General features: G+C 46.6%; 1 protein-coding gene across 2 annotated transcripts; it reads right to left on the reverse strand.

Annotated features, from left to right (window-relative positions):
- Positions 1-861: 861 nt before the first annotated feature.
- LOC121546416 (ubiquitin-conjugating enzyme E2 D2) lies at positions 862-27155 on the reverse strand. 2 transcript variants are annotated; one of them, XM_041857700.2, is made up of 7 exons: positions 26700-27154; positions 15973-16036; positions 15750-15781; positions 15493-15570; positions 14263-14368; positions 13867-13960; positions 862-1887 (listed from the first exon to the last, which is right to left on the reverse strand). In XM_041857700.2, the coding sequence occupies exons 1-7, from the start codon at positions 26721-26723 to the stop codon at positions 1842-1844; spliced, it is 444 nt and encodes a 147-aa protein (XP_041713634.1). In that variant the 5' UTR covers positions 26724-27154; the 3' UTR covers positions 862-1841. The 2 variants fall into 2 exon arrangements, with proteins under 2 accessions (XP_041713634.1, XP_045063445.1); XM_045207510.1 differs by lacking the exon at positions 862-1887 and having other exon boundaries at positions 13863-13960; positions 26700-27155.

The following is a 27155-nucleotide window of genomic DNA, read 5'->3' on the forward strand; positions in this document are numbered from 1 at the left end:
TGACCAACACAATTCCATTCAAAATAGAAGATTGTTTCTTACAATTGTGGAAAGCCGTTTTAACTAACACACAGTGTATTAGCTACACCCATCTAGTACTGGGCCTACCCCCGACTTTGCCTCCAGAACAGCCTGGACGGGTGACGCCAGGCAGGATGGGGCCACGGACTCACGCTGCTTACGCAAAATCCTGACTCTCCCATCAGCATGATGCAACAGGAACCAGAATTAATCGGACCAGGCGATATTTTTCCACTCCTCAATTGTGTTCACTGGAGCCACTTCTTGTTTTTAGTTGATAGGAGTGTAACCCAGTGTGGTCGTCTGCTGCCCATCCATGACAAGGACAGACGAGTGCCGTTCTGCGCCGTTAATTGCCTGTTTGTGACCTGCCTTCTTGCTGCCACTGACTGGATGTCTCTTGGTCTGCCTACGGCGGCCTTTCTCAATAGCAAGGCTATGCTCACTGAGTCTGTACATAGTCAAAGCAATTACATTTTAATCGATGGCAATTTGAAGAGATCCTGAGGCCCATTTTCTTAAGGTATCTGTGACCAACAGATGCATATCTGTATTCCCAGTCACGTAAAATCCATAGATTAGGGCCTAATGAATATATATCAATTGACAGTTGCATGTATATTTTTGTTCAGTATAGTGAGACATGAACTGGGTAGATAGTGGAGTCAAAGATGATCAATATACATTCCTGATTTCCTCTCCGTTCAGTGCTGCCTGACTCCCCCCACTCTAGGACCCCCCCTCCCCCCTCAACCACTACATATAAACTCAACAGATCGCACACAGGTGTATATAGATCATTTACAGTAGCCAACGATAAAATTGGTAAGAATCTACAAAGTGTTTATGATTTAACTTTTATTGATGGGAAAACTAAAAAAAGGCAACAGAGGCACCAGTTGATAAGTTCAACCGTTAGCTCTGCATAACGTCTCAGGGCTACAAGAAGACAGTGTTTTAGGTAGGTGACTTAACTATAAGCTCTCAACTTCTAAAACCATCAAAAAGATAAAAGCTTTAATTTAATATTTTTTTTTACCCCATTTGCCCTGCAATGTATCCACTTCATATGGATAACACCCCCCTATTACTTATATCTCCATTAACATGCATAAAATACATTACATTTCTTATTTTTTCCTGACTGTGGATGTTGTTGACTCATACCGCAGCATTTTTCTGTCTGTTCACACATCTGGTTATGACGTGGTAAATATTCTCTCAGGCCATGGGGGGTCGATAACAATATTAAAAGCATTACACTGCTGCCAAACGAAATGGCACCCTATTCCCTATATAGTGCACTACTTTTGACCAGGATCCATAGGGATATTCCCGTAGTAGGGTTCTGGTCAAAAGTAGTGCACTATATATAGGGAATCGGGTGCCATTTCAGACAGCCAACATCACACACACCAGTGGGTGGATCCTGAAGAGACATGTCTGTCGGTCTGTCCGGTCCAGTCAGGTGCCTTTAACGTCTTGTGGTTTAGTCTGATAACCAAGGAGGCCAGCGCAGGCAGGCCAGCCGGCACGGCTGTATACTGTTGTTGCATGCTCAACACGGAGAGTTCAGAACCCATGAAAGACTTTACATTACTTTTTTTTTTGGTTTTTTTCCCCCACTTAAAATGAAAATGGTACACGCCGACTGTCCGAGCAGGAAACACTATCTTTTTAATAGCACATGAATGAAAGAGTGAAAATGGGAGCAAAATGGGTCTAATTCAATAACAAAAACGAGAAGAAAAAAAATTTAAACCAGCAATTGAAGTTTGACTCCAGCTACGACGACGTTCTCCTTCAGATGATCCGTGTCATCACATGGCGTATTTCTGCGTCCATTCTCTTGCTATTCTGCTGTATCTGTAGGAGAGAGAACACAATACATGATGCGGTCCAAACGGCACCCTGTTCCCTATATATATTACACTACTTTTGACCAGGGTCAGAACGGATGCCATTTGGGACGCAGACATGTTGTACAAATCATCAGGAAATCCAAAACAGACAGTCATCAGAGCAGGTTCAATATCCATGCTGAGGAAAGAAGCCAGTCAGAGATACAACGTTTGTGTTCTGTATAGAACAAATGAACGGCGCCGGAGGAGATGGCTGCCGTTTTACGGAATCCTAACCAATGGTGCTATTTTGTGTGTTTTTTTCCCCATTGTTTGTAGCTTATTTTGTACATGTTTCTGCCAACCGTCTCTTATGACCGAAAATAGTTTCTGGACATCAGAACAGCGATTACTCGCCTCCAACTGGACAATGATTTTTTCTTTAACGAGTCGGACGCGAAGGATTTAATGCTGATACCAGACCAGGCCCAAATCCCCGTCATTCACATGAAGAAGAGACGCCGATACAGGGGACGCAGGTCCGGGTGCCTTGTGAGAATTAGTCGGCGAGTGGGTAACTCGCCTCTACTATTCGTCCTATTGGCCAACTTCCAATCACTGGAGAATAAACTGGATGAGCTCTGTTCGAGACTATACTACCAACGGGACATTAAAAACTGTAATATCTTATGTTTCACCGAGTCGTGGCTGAACGACGACATGGATAATATACAGTTGGCTGGGTTTTCTGTGCATCGGCAGGACAGAACAGCTGCCTCCGGTAAGACGAGGGGCGGCGGTCTATGTCCATTTGTCAATAACAGCTGGTACGCAAAATCTAATATTAAGGAAGTCTCGAGGTTTTGCTCGCCTGAGGTAGAGTATCTCATGATAAGCTGTAGACCCACTATCTACCAAGAGAGTTTATCTATATTTTTCGTAGCTGTATATTTATCACCACAAACTGATGTTGGCACTAAGATTGCACTCAATGAGCTGTATAAGGCCATAAGCAAACAGGAAAACGCTCATCCAGGTGACACTCCTATTGGCCGAGGACTTTAATGCAGGGAAACTTAAATCCGTTTTACCTCATTTCTACCAGCATGTCACCTGTGCAACCAGAGGGGGGAAACTAGACCACCTTTACACAACACAGACGTGTACAAAGCTCTCCCTCGCCCTCCAAATGGCAAATCTGACCGTAATTATATCCTCCTGATTCCTGCTTACAAGCAAAAACTAAAGCAGGTAGCACCAGTGACTCGCTCAATACAGAAGTGGTCAGATGACGCAGATGCTAACCTGCAGGACTGTTTTGCTAGCACAGACTGGAATATGTTCTGGGATTCATACGATGGCATTGAGGAGTACACCGCATCAGTCACCGGCTTCATTAATAAGTGCGCCGATGACGTCGTCCCCACAGTGACCGTACGTACATACCCCAACCAGAAGCCATGGATTACAGGCAACAGCCGCACTGCGCTAAAGGATAGAGCTGCAGCTTTCAAGGAGCGGGACTCTAACCCGGACGCTTATAAGAAATCCCACTATGCCCTCCGACGAACCATCAAACAGGCAAAGTGTCAACACAGGACTAAGATTGAATCCTACTACACCGACGCTCATCTGATGTGGCATGGCTTGAAAACTATTACGGACTACAAAGGGAAGCCCAGCCACGAGATGCCCAGTGACACGAGCCTACCAGATGAGCTAAATTTCTTCTAAGTTCGCTTCGAGGCAAGTAACCCTGAAGCATGCATGAAAGCACCAGCTGTTCTGGACGACTGTATGATCACGCTTTCCGTAGCAGATGTGACTAAGACCTATAAAACCGGTCAACATTCACAAGGCCGCAGGGCCAGACAGATTACCAGTACGTGCACTCAGAGCATGCACTGATCAACTGGCAAGTGTCTACACTGACATTTTCAACCTGTCCCTGACCGAGTCTGTAATACCTACATGTTTCAAGTAGACCACCATAGTCCCTATGCCCAAGAACACCAAGGTAACCTGCCTAAATGACTACCGACCCGTAGCACTCACGTCTGTAGCCATGAAGTACTTTGAATGGCTAGTCATGGCTCACAACACCACCATCATCCCAGAAACACTAGACCCACTCCAATTCACATACCACCCCAACAGATCGACAGATGATGCAATCTCTATTGCGCTCCACACTGACCTTTCCCACCTGGACAAAAGGAACACCTATGTGAGAATGCTGTTAATTGACTACAGCTCAGCGTTCAACACCATAGTGCCATCAAAGCTCATCACTAAGCCAAGGACCCTGGGACTAAACACCTCCCTCTGCAACTGGATCCTGGACTTCCTGACGGGCCGTCCCCAGGTGGTAAGGGTAGGTAACAACACATCTGCCACACTGATCCTTAACACAGGGGCCCCTCAGGGGTGTGTGCTTAGTCCCCTCCTGTAATCCCTGTTCACCCACGACTGCGTGGTCAAGCACGACTCCAACACCATCATTAAGTTTACTGACGACACAACGGTGGTAGGCCTGACCACAGACAACGATGAGACAGCCTATAGGGAGGAGGTCAGAGACCTGGCAGTGTGTTGCCAGGTCAACAACCTCTCCCTCAACGTCAGCAAGACAAAGGAGATGATCGTGACAGGAAAAGGAGGGCCGACCATCGAGAGCATCCTGAGTGGTTGCATCACCGCCTGGTATGGCAACTGCTCGGCCTCCGACCGCAAGGCACCACAGAGGGTAGTGCGTACAGCCCAGTACATCACTGGGGCCAAGCTTCCTGCCATCCAGGACCTCTATACCAGGCGGTGTCAGAGGAAGGCCCTAAAAATTGCCAAAGATTCCAGCCACCCTAGTCATAGACTGTTCTCTGCTACCACAAGGCAAGCGGTACCGGAGTGCCAAGTCTAGGTCCAAAAGGCTTCTTAACAGCTTCTACCCCCAAGCCATAAGACTCCTGAACAACTAATGAAATGGCTACCTGGACTGGCTACCTGGACTGGCTACCCCCCCCCCCTACTTTCATTATTTTACTTTAGTTTATTTTGTAAATATTTTCTAAACTCTTATTCAATTTATCTTAAAACTGCATCGTTGGATAAGGGCTTGTAAGTAAGCATTTCACGGTATTTGGTGCATGTGACATTATTTAAGAGAGCAGTAACATCTGGGCCTGTATTCATAAGGAGGGGAGGGGAGTTCCTTACTAATCAGTGACCAGGGCCTGTATTCATAAGGAGGGGAGGGGAGTTCCTTACTAATCAGTGACCAGGGCCTGTATTCATAAGGAGGGGAGGGGAGTTCCTTACTAATCAGTGACCAGGGCCTGTATTCATAAGGAGGGGGAGGGGAGTTCCTTACTAATCAGTGACCAGGGCCTGTATTCATAAGGAGGGGGAGGGGAGTTCCTTACTAATCAGTGACCAGGGCCTGTATTCATAAGGAGGGGAGGGGAGTTCCTTACTAATCAGTGACCAGGGCCCGTATTCATAAGGAGGGGGAGGGGGAGTTCCTTACTAATCAGTGACCAGGGCCTGTATTCATAAGGAGGGGGAGGGGAGTTCCTTACTAATCAGTGACCAGGGCCTGTATTCATAAGGAGGGGAGGGGAGTTCCTTACTAATCAGTGACCAGGGCCTGTATTCATAAGGAGGGGGGAGGGGAGTTCCTTACTAATCAGTGACCAGGGCCTGTATTCATAAGGAGGGAGGGGAGTTCCTTACTAATCAGTGACCAGGGCCTGTATTCGTAAGGAGGGGAGGGGAGTTCCTTACTAATCAGTGACCAGGGCCTGTATTCATAAGGAGGGGGAGGGGAGTTCCTTACTAATCAGTGACCAGGGCCTGTATTCATAAGGAGGGGGAGGGGAGTTCCTTACTAATCAGTGACCAGGGCCTGTATTCATAAGGAGGGGAGGGGAGTTCCTTACTAATCAGTGACCAGGGCCTGTATTCATAAGGAGGGGGAGGGGAGTTCCTTACTAATCAGTGACCAGGGCCTGTATTCATAAGGAGGGGAGGGGAGTTCCTTACTAATCAGTGACCAGGGCCTGTATTCATAAGGAGGGGGGGGGAGTTCCTTACTAATCAGTGACCAGGGCCTGTATTCATAAGGAGGGGAGGGAGTTCCTTACTAATCAGTGACCAGGGCCTGTATTCATAAGGAGGGGGGGGAGTTCCTTACTAATCAGTGACCAGGGCCTGTATTCATAAGGAGGGGAGGGGAGTTCCTTACTAATCAGTGACCAGGGCCTGTATTCATAAGGAGGGGAGTTCCCTTACTAATCAGTGACCAGGGCCTGTATTCATAAGGAGGGGAAGGGGAGTTCCTTACTAATCAGTGACCAGGGCCTGTATTCATAAGGAGGGAGGGGAGTTCCTTACTAATCAGTGACCAGGGCCTGTATTCATAAGGAGGGGAGGGGAGTTCCTTACTGATCAGTGACCAGGGCCTGTATTCATAAGGAGGGGAGGGGAGTTCCTTACTGATCAGTGACCAGGGCCTGTATTCATAAGGAGGGGGAGGGGGAGTTCCTTACTAATCAGTGACCAGGGCCTGTATTCATAAGGAGGGGAGGAGAGTTCCTTACTAATCAGTGACCAGGGCCTGTATTCATAAGGAGGGGAGTTCCTTACTAATCAGTGACCAGGGCCTGTATTCATAAGGAGGGGAGTTCCTTACTAATCAGTGACCAGGGCCTGTATTCATAAGGAGGAGTTCCTTACTAATCAGTGACCAGGGCCTGTATTCATAAGGAGGGGAGTTCCTTACTAATCAGTGACCAGGGCCTGTATTCATAAGGAGGGGAGTTCCTTACTGATCAGTGACCAGGGCCTGTATTCATAAGGGAGGGGAGGGGAGTTCCTTACCAATCAGTGACCAGGGCCTGTATTCATAAGGAGGGAGGGAGTTCCTTACTAATCAGTGACCAGGGCCTGTATTCATAAGGAGGGGGGGGAGTTCCTTACTAATCAGTGACCAGGGCCTGTATTCATAAGGAGGGAGGGGAGTTCCTTACTAATCAGTGACCAGGGCCTGTATTCATAAGGAGGGGGGGAGGGAGTTCCTTACTAATCAGTGACCAGGGCCTGTATTCATAAGGAGGGGAGGGGAGTTCCTTACTAATCAGTGACCAGGGCCTGTATTCATAAGGAGGGGAGTTCCTTACTAATCAGTGACCAGGGCCTGTATTCATAAGGAGGGGAGTTCCTTACTGATCAGTGACCAGGGCCTGTATTCATAAGGAGGGGAGTTCCTTACTAATCAGTGACCAGGGCCTGTATTCATAAGGAGGGGAGTTCCTTACTAATCAGTGACCAGGGCCTGTATTCATAAGGAGGGGAGGGGAGTTCCTTACTAATCAGTGACCAGGGCCTGTATTCATAAGGAGGGGAGGGGAGTTCCTTACTAATCAGTGACCAGGGCCTGTATTCATAAGGAGGGGAGGGGAGTTCCTTACTAATCAGTGACCAGGGCCTGTACTCATAAGGAGGGGAGGGGAGTTCCTTACTAATCAGTGACCAGGGCCTGTATTCATAAGGAGGGGAGGGGAGTTCCTTACTAATCAGTGACCAGGGCCTGTATTCATAAGGAGAGGAGGGGAGTTCCTTACTAATCAGTGACCAGGGCCTGTATTCATAAGGAGGGGAGGGAGTTCCTTACTAATCAGTGACCAGGGCCTGTATTCATAAGGAGGGAGGGGGAGTTCCTTACTAATCAGTGACCAGGGCCTGTATTCATAAGGAGGGAGGGGAGTTCCTTACTAATCAGTGACCAGGGCCTGTATTCATAAGGAGGGGAGGGGAGTTCCTTACTAATCAGTGACCAGGGCCTGTATTCATAAGGAGGGGAGGGGAGTTCCTTACTGATCAGTGACCAGGGCCTGTATTCATAAGGAGGGGAGGGGAGTTCCTTACTAATCAGTGACCAGGGCCTGTATTCATAAGGAGGGGGAGGGGAGTTCCTTACTAATCAGTGACCAGGGCCTGTATTCATAAGGAGGGGAGGGGAGTTCCTTACTAATCAGTGACCAGGGCCTGTATTCATAAGGAGGGGAGTTCCTTACTGATCAGTGACCAGGGCCTGTATTCATAAGGAGGGGAGGGGAGTTCCTTACTAATCAGTGACCAGGGCCTGTATTCATAAGGAGGGGAGTTCCTTACTGATCAGTGACCAGGGCCTGTATTCATAAGGAGGGGAGGGGAGTTCCTTACTAATCAGTGACCAGGGCCTGTATTCATAAGGAGAGGAGGGGAGTTCCTTACTAATCAGTGACCAGGGCCTGTATTCATAAGGAGGGGGAGTTCCTTACTGATCAGTGACCAGGGCCTGTATTCATAAGGAGGGGAGTTCCTTACTAATCAGTGACCAGGGCCTGTATTCATAGGAGGGGAGTTCCTTACTAATCAGTGACCAGGGCCTGTATTCATAAGGAGGGAGGGGAGTTCCTTACTAATCAGTGACCAGGGCCTGTATTCATAAGGAGGGGAGGGGAGTTCCTTACTAATCAGTGACCAGGGCCTGTATTCATAAGGAGGGGAGGGGAGTTCCTTACTAATCAGTGACCAGGGCCTGTATTCATAAGGAGGAGGGAGTTCCTTACTAATCAGTGACCAGGGCCTGTATTCATAAGGAGGGAGGGGAGTTCCTTACTAATCAGTGACCAGGGCCTGTATTCATAAGGAGGGGAGGGGAGTTCCTTACTAATCAGTGACCAGGGCCTGTATTCATAAGGAGGGGAGGGGAGTTCCTTACTAATCAGTGACCAGGGCCTGTATTCATAAGGAGGGGAGTTCCTTACTGATCAGTGACCAGGGCCTGTATTCATAAGGAGGGGAGTTCCTTACTAATCAGTGACCAGGGCCTGTATTCATAAGGAGGGGAGTTCCTTACTAATCAGTGACCAGGGCCTGTATTCATAAGGAGGGGAGTTCCTTACTGATCAGTGACCAGGGCCTGTATTCATAAGGAGGGGAGTTCCTTACTAATCAGTGACCAGGGCCTGTATTCATAAGGAGGGGAGGGGAGTTCCTTACTAATCAGTGACCAGGGCCTGTATTCATAAGGAGGGGGAGGGGAGTTCCTTACTAATCAGTGACCAGGGCCTGTATTCATAAGGAGGGGGGAGGGGAGTTCCTTACTGATCAGTGACCAGGGCCTGTATTCATAAGGAGGGGAGTTCCTTACTGATCAGTGACCAGGGCCTGTATTCATAAGGAGGGGAGGGGAGTTCCTTACTAATCAGTGACCAGGGCCTGTATTCATAAGGAGAGGAGGGGAGTTCCTTACTAATCAGTGACCAGGGCCTGTATTCATAAGGAGGGGAGGGGAGTTCCTTACTGATCAGTGACCAGGGCCTGTATTCATAAGGAGGGGAGTTCCTTACTAATCAGTGACCAGGGCCTGTATTCATAAGGAGGGGAGGGGAGTTCCTTACTAATCAGTGACCAGGGCCTGTATTCATAAGGAGGGGAGTTCCTTACTGATCAGTGACCAGGGCCTGTATTCATAAGGAGGGGAGTTCCTTACTAATCAGTGACCAGGGCCTGTATTCATAAGGAGGGGAGTTCCTTACTAATCAGTGACCAGGGCCTGTATTCATAAGGAGGGGAGTTCCTTACTAATCAGTGACCAGGGCCTGTATTCATAAGGAGGGGAGGGGAGTTCCTTACTGATCAGTGACCAGGGCCTGTATTCATAAGGAGGGGGAGGGGGAGTTCCTTACTGATCAGTGACCAGGGCCTGTATTCATAAGGAGGGGAGGGGAGTTCCTTACTGATCAGTGACCAGGGCCTGTATTCATAAGGAGGGAGGGAGTTCCTTACTAATCAGTGACCAGGGCCTGTATTCATAAGGAGGGGAGTTCCTTACTGATCAGTGACCAGGGCCTGTATTCATAAGGAGGGGAGGGGAGTTCCTTACTAATCAGTGACCAGGGCCTGTATTCATAAGGAGGGGAGTTCCTTACTAATCAGTGACCAGGGCCTGTATTCATAAGGAGGGGAGTTCCTTACTAATCAGTGACCAGGGCCTGTACTCATAAGGAGGGGAGGGGAGTTCCTTACTAATCAGTGACCAGGGCCTGTATTCATAAGGAGGGGAGTTCCTTACTAATCAGTGACCAGGGCCTGTATTCATAAGGAGGGGAGGGGAGTTCCTTACTAATCAGTGACCAGGGCCTGTATTCATAAGGAGGGGGAGGGGAGTTCCTTACTAATCAGTGACCAGGGCCTGTATTCATAAGGAGGGGAGTTCCTTACTAATCAGTGACCAGGGCCTGTATTCATAAGGAGGGGAGTTCCTTACTGATCAGTGACCAGGGCCTGTATTCATAAGGAGGGGAGGGGAGTTCCTTACCAATCAGTGACCAGGGCCTGTATTCATAAGGAGGGGAGGGGAGTTCCTTACTAATCAGTGACCAGGGCCTGTATTCATAAGGAGGGGGGAGGGGAGTTCCTTACCAATCAGTGACCAGGGCCTGTATTCATAAGGAGGGGAGGGGAGTTCCTTACTAATCAGTGACCAGGGCCTGTATTCATAAGGAGGGGAGGGGAGTTCCTTACTAATCAGTGACCAGGGCCTGTATTCATAAGGAGGGGAGGGGAGTTCCTTACTAATCAGTGACCAGAGCCTGTATTCATAAGGAGGGGAGGGGAGTTCCTTACTAATCAGTGACCAGGGCCTGTATTCATAAGGAGGGGGAGGGGAGTTCCTTACTAATCAGTGACCAGGGCCTGTATTCATAAGGAGGGGGAGGGGAGTTCCTTACTAATCAGTGACCAGGGCCTGTATTCATAAGGAGGGGAGGGGAGTTCCTTACTAATCAGTGACCAGGGCCTGTATTCATAAGGAGGGGGGAGGGGAGTTCCTTACTAATCAGTGACCAGGGCCTGTATTCATAAGGAGGGAGGGGAGTTCCTTACTAATCAGTGACCAGGGCCTGTATTCATAAGGAGGGGGAGGGGAGTTCCTTACTGATCAGTGACCAGGGCCTGTATTCATAAGGAGAGGAGGGGAGTTCCTTACTAATCAGTGACCAGGGCCTGTATTCATAAGGAGGGAGGGGAGTTCCTTACTAATCAGTGACCAGGGCCTGTATTCATAAGGAGGGAGGGGAGTTCCTTACTAATCAGTGACCAGGGCCTGTACTCATAAGGAGGGGAGGGGAGTTCCTTACTAATCAGTGACCAGGGCCTGTATTCATAAGGAGGGGGGGGGAGTTCCTTACTAATCAGTGACCAGGGCCTGTATTCATAAGGAGGGGAGGGGAGTTCCTTACTAATCAGTGACCAGGGCCTGTATTCATAAGGAGGGGAGGGGAGTTCCTTACTAATCAGTGACCAGGGCCTGTACTCATAAGGAGGGGAGGGGAGTTCCTTACTAATCAGTGACCAGGGCCTGTATTCATAAGGAGGGGAGGGGAGTTCCTTACTAATCAGTGACCAGGGCCTGTATTCATAAGGAGGGGAGGGGAGTTCCTTACTAATCAGTGACCAGGGCCTGTATTCATAAGGAGGGGAGGGGAGTTCCTTACTAATCAGTGACCAGAGCCTGTATTCATAAGGAGGGGAGGGGAGTTCCTTACTAATCAGTGACAAGAGCCTGTTTTCATAAAGCCTCTCAGATTAGGAGTGTTGATCTAGGATCAGGTCCCACCTGTCCATATAATCTCATTCATTATAAACTAATAGGCTAAACTGGCCCTAGATCAGCACTTTTACTCTGAGATGCTTTATGAATACAGGCCCTGATGACGATCAACACCATACATTAACTCTCAATTGCACATCACCTGTGTCATGAAACATCTGAACTTTAAGGTCAATTTAGTTCTCTAATTAAAATCACTGGCTGGACAATAAGCACAGACAAACACATTCACCAATATCCATACTCAAGCCTAGCTTTTAGACTACAGCAAAAACACATTTGCTGTCCACACACAACCAAACTAAAGCCTTACAAGGACTGTGGTAGACAGTTGTGGGCTGAGTGATGCGGAAGCTTCTGGAGAATCCAGCGAGACCAGACAACATGCTGCCATAAACACCGAACAACAACCTCCGCTCCACCTAGCAGTGTGGTGAGCGTTCTGGCACAAACCATACTGCCCCCGTCCATTCAGCCAGTGGGGTTCTCCATCCATCGCGCGGACAGAAATATCTCTCCGGGGAAAAAGAAAGCCGGAGGTTTCATGATTAACTACACATGGTGTGATTGTGGTAACGTACAGGAACTCAAGTCATTTTGTTCTCCCGAGCTGGAATACCATCAATTGCAGACCCAATTACCTAGAGAGAATTTTCTTTGGTCATTGACACAGTCATGTATATCCCCCCTTTAATAAAGGAAATCTGAGGTAACGTTACCAAAGTTCCATCAACACATCTCCTGTGCTACTCGTTCATCGAGAACTCTTGACCATTGCTCCTCCTCCTTCCGGGGTGGCTACAAACCCCTCCCCTACACTTCCTTCGGCAAATCAGATCACACCTACATTTTGCTCCTCCCCTCCTATAGGCAGAAACCTAAACAGGAAGTACCCGTGGTAAGGACTGTTCAACGTTGATCTGACCAATTGGAATCTACACTGAGTATACGAAACATTAGGAACACCTTCCTACTATTGAGTTGCAAGTTCAAGTTCCACGGCATGCACATCACTGACAATCTGAAACGGTCCAGCCACACAGACAGCGTGGTGAAGAAGGCGCAACAGAGCCTCTTCAACCTCAGGAGGCTGAAGAATTTCGGCTTGGCCCCTAAGACCCTCACAAACTTCTACAGATGAATCATTGAGAACATCCTGTCGGACTGTATCACCGCCTGGTACTGCAACGTCCACAACCGCAGGCCTCTCCAGAGGGTGGTGCGTTCAGCACAACGCATCATCGGGGGCACACTGCCTGCCCTCCAAGACATCTACAGCACCCGGTATCACAGGAAGGCCAAAAATATCAAAGGGCCTCAGCCAACCGAGCCACAGCCTGTTCACCCCGCTACCATCTAGATGGAGACAGAACAGGTGTACTCACACCACACCATCACACATCTTTCTCTCCCTCACACCACACCCTCACACATCTTTCTCTCCCTCACACCACACCCTCACACATCTTTCTCTCCCTCACACCACACCCTAACACATCTTTCTCTCTGCTTTGAGAGACACTGGGCATTATTCTGCTTCGAGAGAGACACTGGGCATTATTCTGCTTCGAGAGAGACACTGGGCATTATTCTGCTTCGAGAGAGACACTGGGCATTATACTGCTTCGAGAGAGACACTGGGCATTATTCTGCTTCGAGAGAGACACTGGGCATTATTCTGCTTCGAGAGAGACACTGGGCATTATACTGCTTCGAGAGAGACACTGGGCATTATTCTGCTTCGAGAGAGACACTGGGCATTATTCTGCTTCGAGAGAGACACTGGGCATTATTCTGCTTCGAGAGAGACACTGGGCATTATTCTGCTTCGAGAGAGACACTGGGCATTATTCTGCTTCGAGAGAGACACTGGGCATTATTCTGCTTCGAGAGAGACACTGGGCATTATTCTGCTTCGAGAGAGACTGGGCATTATTCTGCTTCGAGAGAGACACTGGGCATTATTCTGCTTCGAGAGAGACACTGGGCATTATTCTGCTTCGAGAGAGACACTGGGCATTATTCTGCTTCGAGAGAGACACTGGGCATTATTCTGCTTCGAGAGAGACACTGGGCATTATTCTGCTTCGAGAGAGACACTGGGCATTATTCTGCTTCGTCTCTGCTGTAGACCATGATTGTGTGTATGGGTAACCAACAAAGCCGACAGGAACATGTTATAATGTATATCACTTTCCCAGTGACCAAAACTGGTTGAAAATAAGCATTTTCACTGGGTTATACAGAACGAAAATATGAAAGATAAAGTGTGCCCTTCCAGGACACCTGCTGTATAAAATGAGACGGGTGCATTTCCAACAGACAGCAACAGTATAAAAGGACACTTACTTGTCACTATCTGTTTTATAGATGCGTGCGATCTCTGGCACTAGAGGGTCGTCTGGGTTGGGGTCACATAACAGGGAGCAGATGGAGAGAAGAACTGCAGAGGAAGACCGTCACAAGAGTTACAACCCATTTCTCTGTAATGTAACTAGAAACAGGGGCATGGGATTAGATCCCCACTATAGACTACTCTCTCTCTCTCAGACATCAAGGCCATGCGATGTAGTAATGTCTGATATACAGTATATCCACTGGGGGCACATTCATTCTAGAAAACATCTCCAGAATCTCCATTGAAATAACTTTATAGTGCAGGACTAGGCTTTAATCCGTGTCCAGGAAACTGCCCCATAATGCACCTTTAGTGGATCTGTCCGCCGCAGAGTAGTCCTAACTCACCTTTAGAAATAGTTAACGCCGGAGACCACTGTGATCTGAGAATATCCAGACAGATACTGCCGTTACTGTTAATATTGGGGTGGTAAATTCTTGTGGTAAACGCTAACTGGAAGAGAGAGAGAGAGAGAGAGAGAGAGACAGAGAGACAGAGAGGGAAAGAGAGGGGGGAGAGAGACAGAGAGACAGAGAGGGAAAGAGAGAGACAGAGAGAGAGAGAGAGAGGGGGGGAGAGAGACAGAGAGACAGAGAGACAGAGAGACAGAGAGGGAAAGAGAGGGGGGAGAGAGACAGAGAGACAGAGAGGGAAAGAGAGGGGGGAGAGAGAGAGAGAGACAGAGAGGGAAAGAGAGAGACAGAGAGGGAGAGAGAGAGAGAGAGAGAGAGAGAGACAGAGAGGGAGAGGGGGGAGAGAGAGAGAGAGAGAGAGAGAGAGAGAGAGACAGACAGAGAGACAGAGAGAGAGAGAGAGAGAGACAGAGAGACAGAGAGACAGAGAGGGAAAGAGAGAGACAGAGAGAGAGAGAGAGAGGGGGGGAGAGAGACAGAGAGACAGAGAGACAGAGAGACAGAGAGGGAAAGAGAGGGGGGAGAGAGAGAGAGAGACAGAGAGACAGAGAGAGAGAGACAGAGAGACAGAGAGGGAAAGAGAGAGACAGAGAGACAGAGAGGGAAAGAGACAGAGAGGGAAAGAGAGAGACAGAGAGACAGAGAGGGAAAGAGAGGGGGGAGAGAGAGAGAGAGACAGAGAGGGAAAGATGAATTCAACAAAATGTTAATACAGTAAATCATGCCCTCCTGCTACCTAACATCAACTACATACAGCACCACCAGGCTGCGGCCTAGAACAATACAAATGGCCGTAAGTGTAACCATTTGACACTGATTTAGGAACGAGCCCCTTTGCTAACCTATGTGAGGTGACATGGACCCCTTACCTTTGGGGGTTTGAAAGGATAGTGTGTAGCATGGCCCCTTACCTTTGGGGGTTTGAAAGGATAGTGTGTAGCATGGCCCCTTACCTTTGGGGGTTTGAAAGGATAGTGTGTAGCATGGCCCCTTACCTTTGGGGGTTTGAAAGGATAGTGTGTAGCATGGCCCCCTTACCTTTGGGGGTTTGAAAGGATAGTGTGTAGCATGGCCCCTTACCTTTGGGGGTTTGAAAGGATAGTGTGTAGCATGGCCCCTTACCTTTGGGGGTTTGAAAGGATAGTGTGTAGCATGGCCCCTTACCTTTGGGGGTTTGAAAGGATAGTCTGTAGGGAAATGAATGGTCAAGAAGAAAACACCCCCCTGATATGGACTGTCATTCTGAAAGGAGAGAAAGAGCGAGAGAAAGAGCATCACATTACAGTCCATCTGTAATTACTACTGATCACATGTCACTCCAAAAGCCTTTACTTCCAGAAAATGGAATACATTCATCAAACTAGCAATTCAAGAATTTTGAAAATTCTCCCATTAAAGTGGGATACATGACTTGTACTTACAGGTCCCATGATTGTGGCTTGCCAGTGAAACACTGACGGAAGGAGAGAAAGTGAGTTAGTGCACATTAAATGGGTATTATAATCTTTAACCAGTGTTTCTTAACGCTCGTCGCACCTTTGATCAGGGCAAAAACTAAAATATTTCACCCCTTTGGTTCTTCGGGACCAGGATTAAGAAACACTGCCTTCAACAGTTCCACGACAACACGACTAAGACACCTACTGTCATCTCCCACTGGTCCTGCTGAGCACTGTGCCGGAGGGTCACGAGCCAGGTCATTCAGCTCCTGCAAATCAACAAAGAGACGAGGAACAATTAGCTCTGGAAACCAGGCAGACATTTTGAATGATTAAAGCTACACAGTGCCTACCGTTGAGCTCCCATCTGAGAACAAAGAATGAGCGATGGCCTATCAGCCCACAGTAACCTACACCTGGGGCATATTCAGTAGGGCACACCGTAGCAAAACGTCAGCCCACAGTAACCTACACCTGGGGCATATTCAGTAGGGCACACCGTAGCAAAACGTCAGCCCACAGTAACCTACACCTGGGGCATATTCAGTAGGGCACACCGTAGCAAAACGTCAGCCCACAGTAACCTACACCTGGGGCATATTCAGTAGGGCACACCGTAGCAAAACGTCAGCCCACAGTAACCTACACCTGGGGCATATTCAGTAGGGCACACCGTAGCAAAACGTCAGCCCACAGTAACCTACACCTGGGGCATATTCAGTAGGGCACACCGTAGCAAAACGTCAGCCCACAGTAACCTACACCTGGGGCATATTCAGTAGGGCACACCGTAGCAAAACGTCAGCCCACAGTAACCTACACCTGGGGCATATTCAGTAGGGCACACCGTAGCAAAACGTCAGCCCACAGTAACCTACACCTGGGGCATATTCAGTAGGGCACACCGTAGCAAAACGTTTGGCAAAGGGAAACAGGTAGTCCCTCCCTGTTTCCGTTGGTTTCCTTCCATTTGGTGTCTACTAGTAGTAGTGAATACAACCCAACTGTGTGTTGTTCTGAAAGGAAGATGCCATTTCTCCCAGAACCAGTCAGACGGTCATTCAACACCACCTATACAATGAGGCAAGCATAACATCACCTCCGCCACCATGGCAACCACTGATTGAAAGTTGTTGTACTGTACACATTACAGAAAACAGAACTATGGGCTCTGGTCAACAGTAGTACACTATAAAGGGAATAGGGTACCATTTGGGACTCACTAGGGCCGACAGCAAGATGGCGGTTTTTAAGATGTGGGGGCTACGCTCTGCCCTGCGGGGGCTCGACACCACAACCACCCACGTACCTTTAGAATTTACACTAAGGGCTTTCTCACAGTAGCCGTGGGGTTATGTAAATGAAGTATCTAGGTCTTGTGCAGGTTACTTTCCCATTGCACGACTTCATTTGGCTGAATCACCCATGCCATGGCAGAAGGCAGATTCACTGAAAGAGAAAGACCCTACCAGGAAACCAAATATTTTGATTATATGAGGAACGTGTTGCCGCAAACAACCAGTGTGTGTGGCCCAAGTCATCGTCAAAGCAGTGTACATTCCCCTCAAGCAAATACCACAACGGCTCTCACGGAACTACACTGGGCTTTGTGCAAACTGGAAACCTCATATCCTGAGGCCACACTTATTGTTGCTGGGGACTTTAACAAAGCAAATCTGAGGAAAACACTACCGAAGATTTACCAACACATTGCCTGCGCCACTAGCACATCAAAAACTCTCGATCATTGCTACACTCCCTTCCGGGGCGGCTACAAGGCCCTCCCACACCCTCCCGCAAATCAGATCACGCCTCCATTCTGCTCCTCCCTTCCGAGGCAGAAACTCAAACAGGAAGTACCTGTGGTAAGGACTGTTCAACACTGGTCTGACCATTCGGAAGATTGTTTTGATCACGCGGACTGGGATATGTTCTCGTCCTCTGTAGCTCAATTGGTAGAGCACGGCGCTTGTAACGCCAGGGTAGTGGGTTCGATCCCCGGGACCACCCATACGTAAAAATGTATGCACACATGACTAAGTCACTTTGGATAAAAGCGTCTGCTAAATGGCATATTAATTATTATTACCTCTGAGAATAACATTGAAGTATACACTGACACGGTGACTGAGTTTATCATCAGGAAGTGTATAGGGGACGTGTCCACCGTGACTATTAAAACCTATCCAAACTAAACCTGTGGATAGATGGCAGCATTCATGCAAAACTGAACGCACGAACCACCACATTTAACCACAGCAAGGTGACTGTGAATATGGATGAGTACAAACAGTCCAGTTATGCCCTTTGTAAGGCAATTAAACTGGCAAAATGTCAGGGTGGGAACAAAGTGGAGTCAGAATTCAAATGGCTCAGCCACGAGAAGTATGTGGCAGGGCCTCCAGACAATCACGGATTATAAAGGGAAAATCAGCCAAAATCGCGGACACCGACATCTTGCTCCCAGACAAGCTAAACACCTTCCACCGCCACTCCCCAGGACTGTGAGCTCACCTTCCACCGCCACTCCCCAGGACTGTGAGCTCACCTTCCACCAACACTCCCCAGGACCGTGAGCTCACCTTCCACCAACACTCCCCAGGACCGTGAGCTCACCTTCCACCAACACTCCCCAGGACCGTGAGCTCACCTTCCACCAACACTCCCCAGGACTGTGAGCTCACCTTCCACCAACACTCCCCAGGACTGTGAGCTCACCTTCCACCAACACTCCCCAGGACCGTGAGCTCACCTTCCACCAACACTCCCCAGGACCGTGAGCTCACCTTCCACCGCCACTCCCCAGGACTGTGAGCTCACGTTCTCTGTGGCCGACATAAGACATTTAAGCATGTTAACCCTCGCAAGGCTGCCGGCCCAGACGACATCCCTAGCCACGTCATCAAAGCATGCACAGAACAGCTGGCTGGAGTGTTTACAGAAATATTCTCTCTCTCCCTATCCCAGTCTGCTGTCCCCACTTGCATCAACATGTCCACCATTGTTCCTGTACTCAAGAAAGCAAAGTTAACTGAACTAAATGACTATCGCCCCGTAGCACTCACTTCTGTCATCATGAAGTGCTTTGAGAGGCTAGTTAAGGATCATATCACCTCCATCTTACCTGACACTCTAGACCCATTGCAATTTGCATACCACCCGAATAGACTTCAGAAGCCAGCAGAGGGAGCACACCCCATCCACATCGACGGAGTGGAGAAGGTTAAAAAGCTTCAAGTTCCTCGGCGTACACAACACTGACAATCTGAAACGGCCCACCCCACACAGACAGTGTAGTGAAGAAAGCGCAACAGTGCCTCAACCTCAGGAGGCTGAAGAAATTTGTCTTGGCCCCTAAGACCCTCATAAACTTCTATAGCACCATTAAGAGCATCCTATTGGGCCTTTTGGACCTAGACTTGGCGCTCCGGTACCACTTGCCGTGCGGTAGCAGAGAGAACAGTCTATGACCTGGGTGACTGAAGGCCGACAATTTTTTGACTGTCATGTGCCTTTTACTGAAGAGTGGCTTCCGTCTGGCCACTCTACCATAAAGGCCTGATTGATGGAGTGCTGCAGAGATGGTTGTCCTTCTGGAAGGTTCCCCCATCTCCACAGAGGAACTCTGGAGCTCTGTCAGAGTTTACGTCGGGTTCTTGGTCACCTCCCAGACCAAGGTCCGTCTCCTCCCATTGCTCAGTTTGGCCGGGCGGCCAGCTCTAGGATGAGTCTTGGGGGTTCCAAACCTCCTCCATTTAAGAATTATGGAAGCCATTGTGTTCTTGGGGACCTTCAATGCTGCAGAAATGTTTTGGTAACCTTCCCCAGATCTGTGCCTTGACACAATCCTGGCTCGGAGCTCTACAGACAATTCCTTCGACCGCATGGCTTGGTTTTTGCTCTGACATGCACCGTCAACTGTGGGACCTTATATAGACAGGTATGTGCCTTCCCAAATCATGTCCAATCAATTGAATTTAACAGGTGGACTCCAATCACCTTGTAAATATATCAAGGATGATCAATGGAAACAGGATGCACCTGAGCTTAATTTAAAGTCCCATAGCAAAGGGTCTGAATACTTATGTAAATAAGGTACCTTTTATTTGTAATTCATTTGCAAACATTTCCACATTTTTTTTTTCACTTTGTCATTATGGGGTATTGCGTGTAGACTGAGGAAAAACAATTATTTAATCCATTTTAGAGTAAGCCTGTAACATAACGAAATGTGGAAAAGGGGTCTGAATACTTTCCGAATGCGCTGTATCTACAGAAATAAAATAGATCCTACTTCTGTTGCCTGTTTGAGTGTTTGTTTAATAGCCTACTGATTCCTTGAGCACCAACCACAACATGTCGGATAAACAATTTCACAAATTTGGCTGGTTTTAATTTAATTTAACCTTTATTTAACTAGGCAAGTCAGTTAAGAACAAATTCTTATTTACAACAACGGCCTACACCGGCAAAACCCGGACGACGCTGGGCCAATTGTGTGCCGCCCTATGGGACTCCCAATCACGGCCGGTTGTGATACAGCCTGGAATCGAACCAGGGGGTCTGTAGTGACGCCTCAAGCACTGAAATGCAGTGCCTTAGACCGCTGGGCCACTTGGGAGCTTTGCTATGCTGTAATAAAGGCTTTACACTTTTCTCTCTCTCTCTATCGTTAGAACAGCCTCTAATAATAATGGTATTATTTATAATGTATTGATCTCCTTATTGATATTACTATTACTGTTATGATCATCATTAATATTAGAATAAGTAATGTCATTATCATTAGTAGGCTTAGTATAGCAGCCTTGTATAACCACCATGGAGCTGTAGGCCTAAGAGCGCGTCCTGTTTAGTCTTAATACCGTAACTTACTTAGGCCTATATTTCAATACTTATCAGCTATAGTACTGTATCAATCATTCATTCGTACATGTCATCACACAGCATACCAGTCATTCATGATTTGAAATGCAATTAAGCATTTTAGTTGTAAAATAAAAATAAAGCGACCCTTGAATAATTAGCATAAACAACAAATAAACCGTTCCATTTAGGAAATTGCATTCACGAATTAATGCGGCTGGTTTTAGTCTTTGCTAAAAAAAAAAACGTTTGCTCCTTACCTTATTTTCCTAGATCTCCAGTATCTTCCACACATCTGACTTCCCCTTTACCTCCTGAGCAACCAGTAAACATTCCCCTTTACCTCCTGAGCAACCAGTAAACATTCCCCGTTTAGAGTTTGTCACTTCCTCTGCATCCATTTTGCTGTCACGTGTTACGGTGTTATAACCAGTTTATTGATGTGATTATGATATGCTATAGGTATTGATCATGTGCATGCAATGCATTACATGTGTTATGTAAAGACAACAAGGGTGTCACGTCTCCTCCCGTTGCTCCCCTCCGGCGCTCTGATTCGCCGGTCTACCGAGCCACCGGTCAGAGCGCACCACCTCGGCAACATCGGAATGGAAACCAAAAACGACTCAAATGAAACGCACCCTAAAATCACCTCCAGCGCACCTGCACCTCATCGCCACCCCTATTTAGCCCTGGACTGTTCTGGATGATGTTGTGTGTGATTGTTAAGCTTCGTGTCGGTTACTCCATCTTTGTTATTTCTCTTCCTCATTGTTAAGTAAACCTTGACCTTGTTAATTCCTGTGTCCTGCCTCTTCGTATACTCAGTACTCGTCACAAAGGGTTGAGGGAATAGGGAATGTTTTCCTAAACAAATGGAGGGATTTCTGTAACAACTTTTCAGTCAGGCTGTAATTATGTTGCATCTTCAGCAATACGGACAGCGTGATAAATACTCAATGTTATGTGGTGTTCGCTGCAGCAGGGAGGAGAGAGAGACGATGGGTGCTAGTCACTCGCAGTAATTTTTAACACAGCGCAGCCAGTCTGAGCCAGGCCCAATCAAAATCAATTGCGGTCGAACTCCCTCTAGTCCTTTGTGTGTCTTAATTATTTCATCAAACAGCGCTTAAAGCATCAGACAAGCTCAGTGCATATACAGTGGGGGAAAAAAGTATTTAGTCAGCCACCAATTGTGCAAGTTCTCCCACTTAAAAAGATGAGAGAGGCCTGTAATTTTCATCATAGGTACACGTCAACTATGACAGACAAAATGAGAAAAAAATATTCCAGAAAATCCCATTGTAGGATTTTTAATGAATTTATTTGCAAATTATGGTGGAAAATAAGTATTTGGTCAATAACAAAAGTTTCTCAATACTTTGTTATATACCCTTTGTTGGCAATGACACAGGTCAAACGTTTTCTGTAAGTCTTCACAAGGTTTTCACACACTGTTGCTGGTATTTTGGCCCATTCCTCCATGCAGATCTCCTCTAGAGCAGTGATGTTTTGGGGCTGTCGCTGGGCAACACAGACTTTCAACTCCCTCCAAAGATTTTCTATGGGGTTGAGATCTGGAGACTGGCTAGGCCACTCCAGGACCTTGAAATGCTTCTTACGAAGCCACTCCTTCGTTGCCCGGGCGGTGTGTTTGGGATCATTGCCATGCTGAAAGACCCAGCCACGTTTCATCTTCAATGCCCTTGCTGATGGAAGGAGGTTTTCACTCAAAATCTCACGATACATGGCCCCATTCATTCTTTCCTTTACACGGATCAGTCATCCTGGTCCCTTTGCAGAAAAACAGCCCCAAAGCATGATGTTTCCACCCCCATGCTTCACAGTAGGTATGGTGTTCTTTGGATGCAACTCAGCATTCTTTGTCCTCCAAACACGACCGAGTTGAGTTTTTACCAAAAAGTTATATTTTGGTTTCATCTGACCATATGACATTCTCCCAATCCTCTTCTGGATCATCCAAATGCACTCTAGCAAACTTCAGACGGGCCTGGACATGTACTGGCTTAAGCAGGGGGACACGTCTGGCACTGCAGGATTTGAGTCCCTGGCGGCGTAGTGTGTTACTGATGGTAGGCTTTGTTACTTCGGTCCCAGCTCTCTGCAGGTCATTCACTAGGTCCCCCCGTGTGGTTCTGGGATTTTTGCTCACCGTTCTTGTGATCATTTTGAGCCCACGGGGTGAGATCTTGCGTGGAGCCCCAGATCGAGGGAGATTATTAGTGGTCTTGTATGTCTTCCATTTCCTAATAATTGCTCCCACAGTTGATTTCTTCAAACCAAGCTGCTTACCTATTGCAGATTCAGTCTTCCCAGCCTGGTGCAGGTCTACAATTTTGTTTCAGGTGTCCTTTGACAGCTCTTTGGTCTTGGCCATAGTGGAGTTTGGAGTGTGACTGTTTGAGGTTGTGGACAGGTGTCTTTTATACTGATAAGTTCAAACAGGTGCCATTAATACAGGTAACGAGTGGAGGACAGAGGAGCCTCTTAAAGAAGAAGTTACAGGTCTGCGAGAGCCAGAAATCTTGCTTGTTTGTAGGTGACCAAATACTTATTTTCCACCATAATTTGCAAATAAATTCATTAAAAATCCTACAATGTGATTTTCTGGATTTTTTCCCCTCATTTTGTCTGTCATAGTTGACGTGTACCTATGATGAAAATTACAGGCCTCTCTCATCTTTTTAAGTGGGAGAACTTGCACAATTGGTGGCTGAATAAATACTTTTTTTCCCCACTGTAGTTGATTTGATTAAAACACATAGGAAGTGTCTATATGGAAAAATAGATGATACAATTTCAACCAATCGATTGTTCGAAAGAACAGACGACTCTCGGTCGACCAAGATTTTGTCTGTCGGGGACAGCCATATTAGTAATGTTTTCATACTGTTTGTCCCACTTCATATGTATATACTGTATTCTAGTCATGGTTCATCCTATATAACTACTGCTGTCCACTTCATATGTATATACTGTATTCTAGTCATGGTTCATCCTATATAACTACTGCTGTCCTCTTCATATGTATATACTGTATTCTAGTCATGGTTCATCCTATATAACTACTGCTGTCCTCTTCATATGTATATACTGTATTCTAGTCATGGTTCATCCTATATAACTACTGCTGTCCTCTCCATATGTATATACTGTATTCTAGTCATGGTTCATCCTATATAACTACTGCTGTCCACTTCATATGTATATACTGTATTCTAGTCATGGTTCATCCTATATAACTACTGCTGTCCACTCCATATGTATATACTGTATTCTAGTCATGGTTCATCCTATATAACTACTGCTGTCCACTTCATATGTATATACTGTATTCTAGTCATGGTTCATCCTATATAACTACTGCTGTCCACTTCATATGTATATACTGTATTCTAGTCATGGTTCATCCTATATAACTATTGCTGTACATATACTATTCTTCAGATATACTACATATTCTATCCATATTGTCTATACATCCCATCATATACACAAAACACACACGTGTATATACACACACACACAAAATATACAAAAGTATGTGGACACCCTTCAAATTAGTTGATTGAACGCAACCTGCCCCAATGCAGTGCCAACTGTAAAGTTTGGTGGAAGAGGAATAATGGTCTGGGGCTGTTTTTCATGGTTCGGGCTAGGCCCCTTAGTTCCAGTGCTTTCAACTTTTTAGCAACAGTTTGGGGAAGGCCCTTTCCTGTTTCAGCATGACAATGTCCCCGTGCACAAAGCGAGGCCCATACAGAAATGGTTTGTCGATATCTGTGTGGAAGAACTTCACTGGCCTGCACAGAGCCCTGACCTCAACCCCATCGAACGGCTTTGGGATGAATTGGAACGCTGACTGCGAGCCAGGCCTAATCGCCCAACATCAGTGCCCGACCTCACTAACGCTGTTGTGGCTGAATGGAAGCAAATCCCCACAGCAATGTTCCAACATCTAGTCGAAAGTCTTCCCAGAAGAGTTGAGGCTGTTATAGCAGCAAAGGGGGGACCAACTCCATATTAATGCCCATGATTTTGGAATGAGCTGTTTGATGAGCAGGTGTCTGTTGTATGTATACTGAACTAAAATATAAGCGCAACATGTTGGTTTCATGAGCTGAAATTAGAGATCGCAGAAATTGCTCATACGCACAAAAAGTTTATTCCATCCACCTGGCTGCAGGAATGAGGAGGATTTCTGTCTGTAATAAAGCCCTTTTGTGGCGGAAAACTAATTCTGATTGGCTGGGCCTGGCTCCCAAGTGGGTGGGCCTATGCCCTCCATGGCTGCGCCCCTGCCCAGTCATGTGAAATCCACAGATTAGGGCCTAATGAATTCATTTCAATTGACTGATTTTGTTATATGAACTGTAACTCAGTAAAATCTTTTTAAAATTGCTGCATGTTGCGTTTATATTTTTGTTCAGTATACATTCACATATTAGTACATACATACTGTACTCCAGACTAAGACATCGCTCGTCCTAATATTTCTAAATGCCATTATTTTTATTTCTAGATGTGTGTATTGTTAGTTATTACTGCACTGTTGGCGCTAGGAACACACATTTCACTACACCCGCAACAACATCTGCAAAATATGTGTATGCAAACGATAAGATTTGATTTTGATTTGTGTTGCATTACTACCCCATGTTGAATTTAAGTAACTTCATGTGATCCCTTTGAAAACAAAGCTGTTATCAATATGAAACATTAACTACACCTGCTGATGTGTAACTGAGTGACTGATAATCACTGATGACTGTATTCATGTCCACATCTTGTGGCCCCCCAGGGGCCTCTCCATTGGGATATCAATGGCCCAACTTCATCAAATGGCTGTGGTGTCGCTTACAGACGAACAGGTTCAGAGAGGGTACCAGAATTAGATACACACATTTATATTAAAATATATTGTTAGTGATCTTCCTAGCTAACGTTTTATCAACCTAGCTAGCTACCCCATCCCACCTACATGTACGTTTTGCTAGCTAACGTTTCCGTTAGCATACGTTACCTGTAACTTTTAGCTAGGTCTGGTGAGACGGCTAACATCTAAATTAGTTAGCTGGCAGCACAACAATGATAACTGAAATTGAAATTCAGTAGCCAACTAGCATTAACGTTGCCTCTGAAATGCTGTTGGTTTTCACTCAGACAGGCCTTGTATCAGAAGTTAGCGGAGTGTCTCGCTTTGAGATAGCCGATGATGATAGTTATGGCCTATTTATTGCCTTACCTCCATAACTTACTACATTTGCACACACTGTATACAGATTTTCTATTGTGTTATTGACTGTACGTTTTGTTTACCCCATATGTAACTCTGTGTTGTTTTTATCGCACTGCTTTGCTTTATCTTGGCCAGGTCGCAGTTGTAAATGAGAACTTGTTCTCAACTGGCTTCTTACCTGGTTAAATAAAGGTGAAATAAAAGAAATAAATAAAATGAAACTCAACTCCAAGGTACGAATTACGACTATGTGGGCGGGCTGGAACTCCGACGTCACTTAACTAGATTGTATCAAAAACGACATATTTCAGCACCCAAAGGATAGCAGGCAATTACACACGATCGGTCTGTGTAATTACGGGCTATTCGTTGGGTGCTCAAATCAGTAGTTTGATAACTTTCATCAGTAAAAGGCCAAATAGTAAGTCAATGTAACGTTAGCTAACTAACAACAATTGGCTAACGTTAGTTAGTTAGATTACTAATTTACTGTACAAATCACCAGCTTAGTTAACTAACTAGACTTACACGAGACCCCAAAACCCAAATAACTAGTAATACATACCGTACTAGCTCGTTAACTAGCTAGCTAGATACTACTACCTAACGAGCTAGCCAGTCTAGTGTCAACAAACCGATGGCACAGATGAAAGGGGAAACGTATATTTGGATATGGGATGGGCGTTAGCTAGCTAGATAGTTAGCTAGCCAACTTTAGCCATAATTAACGTTAACTAGCTAGCTAACGACGTACATCGACAATCGAGGTAACGTAAACCTGGCTAACTAGCTACCTAGTTAGTTACCTTATGGATCCTTTTCAGCGCCATCCTCGCTTCGAGAGAGTCGCAATCAATGTTGCAATGCGAATCTTCACCGAGTTTGCCCAACTGGGCAACTGACGCGGTATAACAGGGGAGCTAGCTAGCTAGCTGGCCAGGCAAATCCAATGTTAGCTAACGTTAAGCGTCGACCCTAATATAGCTAGCTAGGCTAACGTTAGCTAGATGGCTAACGTACGACTGTGCGTATGCCGCGGCGTCGAAAAACCAAACAGTTCCTTGACAAAAAAAGCTAGCTATCTAATCTTCACTTGAAATAAATCAATACGGGACGACCACGTCTTTATCGTCGTTAACGTATATCTTCCTCCGTAGCTTGTATAAATAACTGTTCTTCCGCAAAATATTAGCAACAAGATGTCGTCTCCGTCCGAAACAACTAGCATGACAGGGAGCTAACCGCTTGCTAGCCACATCATG

This window comes from Coregonus clupeaformis, chromosome 25, assembly GCF_020615455.1.
Source record: "Coregonus clupeaformis isolate EN_2021a chromosome 25, ASM2061545v1, whole genome shotgun sequence".
Lineage (NCBI taxonomy): Eukaryota > Metazoa > Chordata > Actinopteri > Salmoniformes > Salmonidae > Coregonus > Coregonus clupeaformis.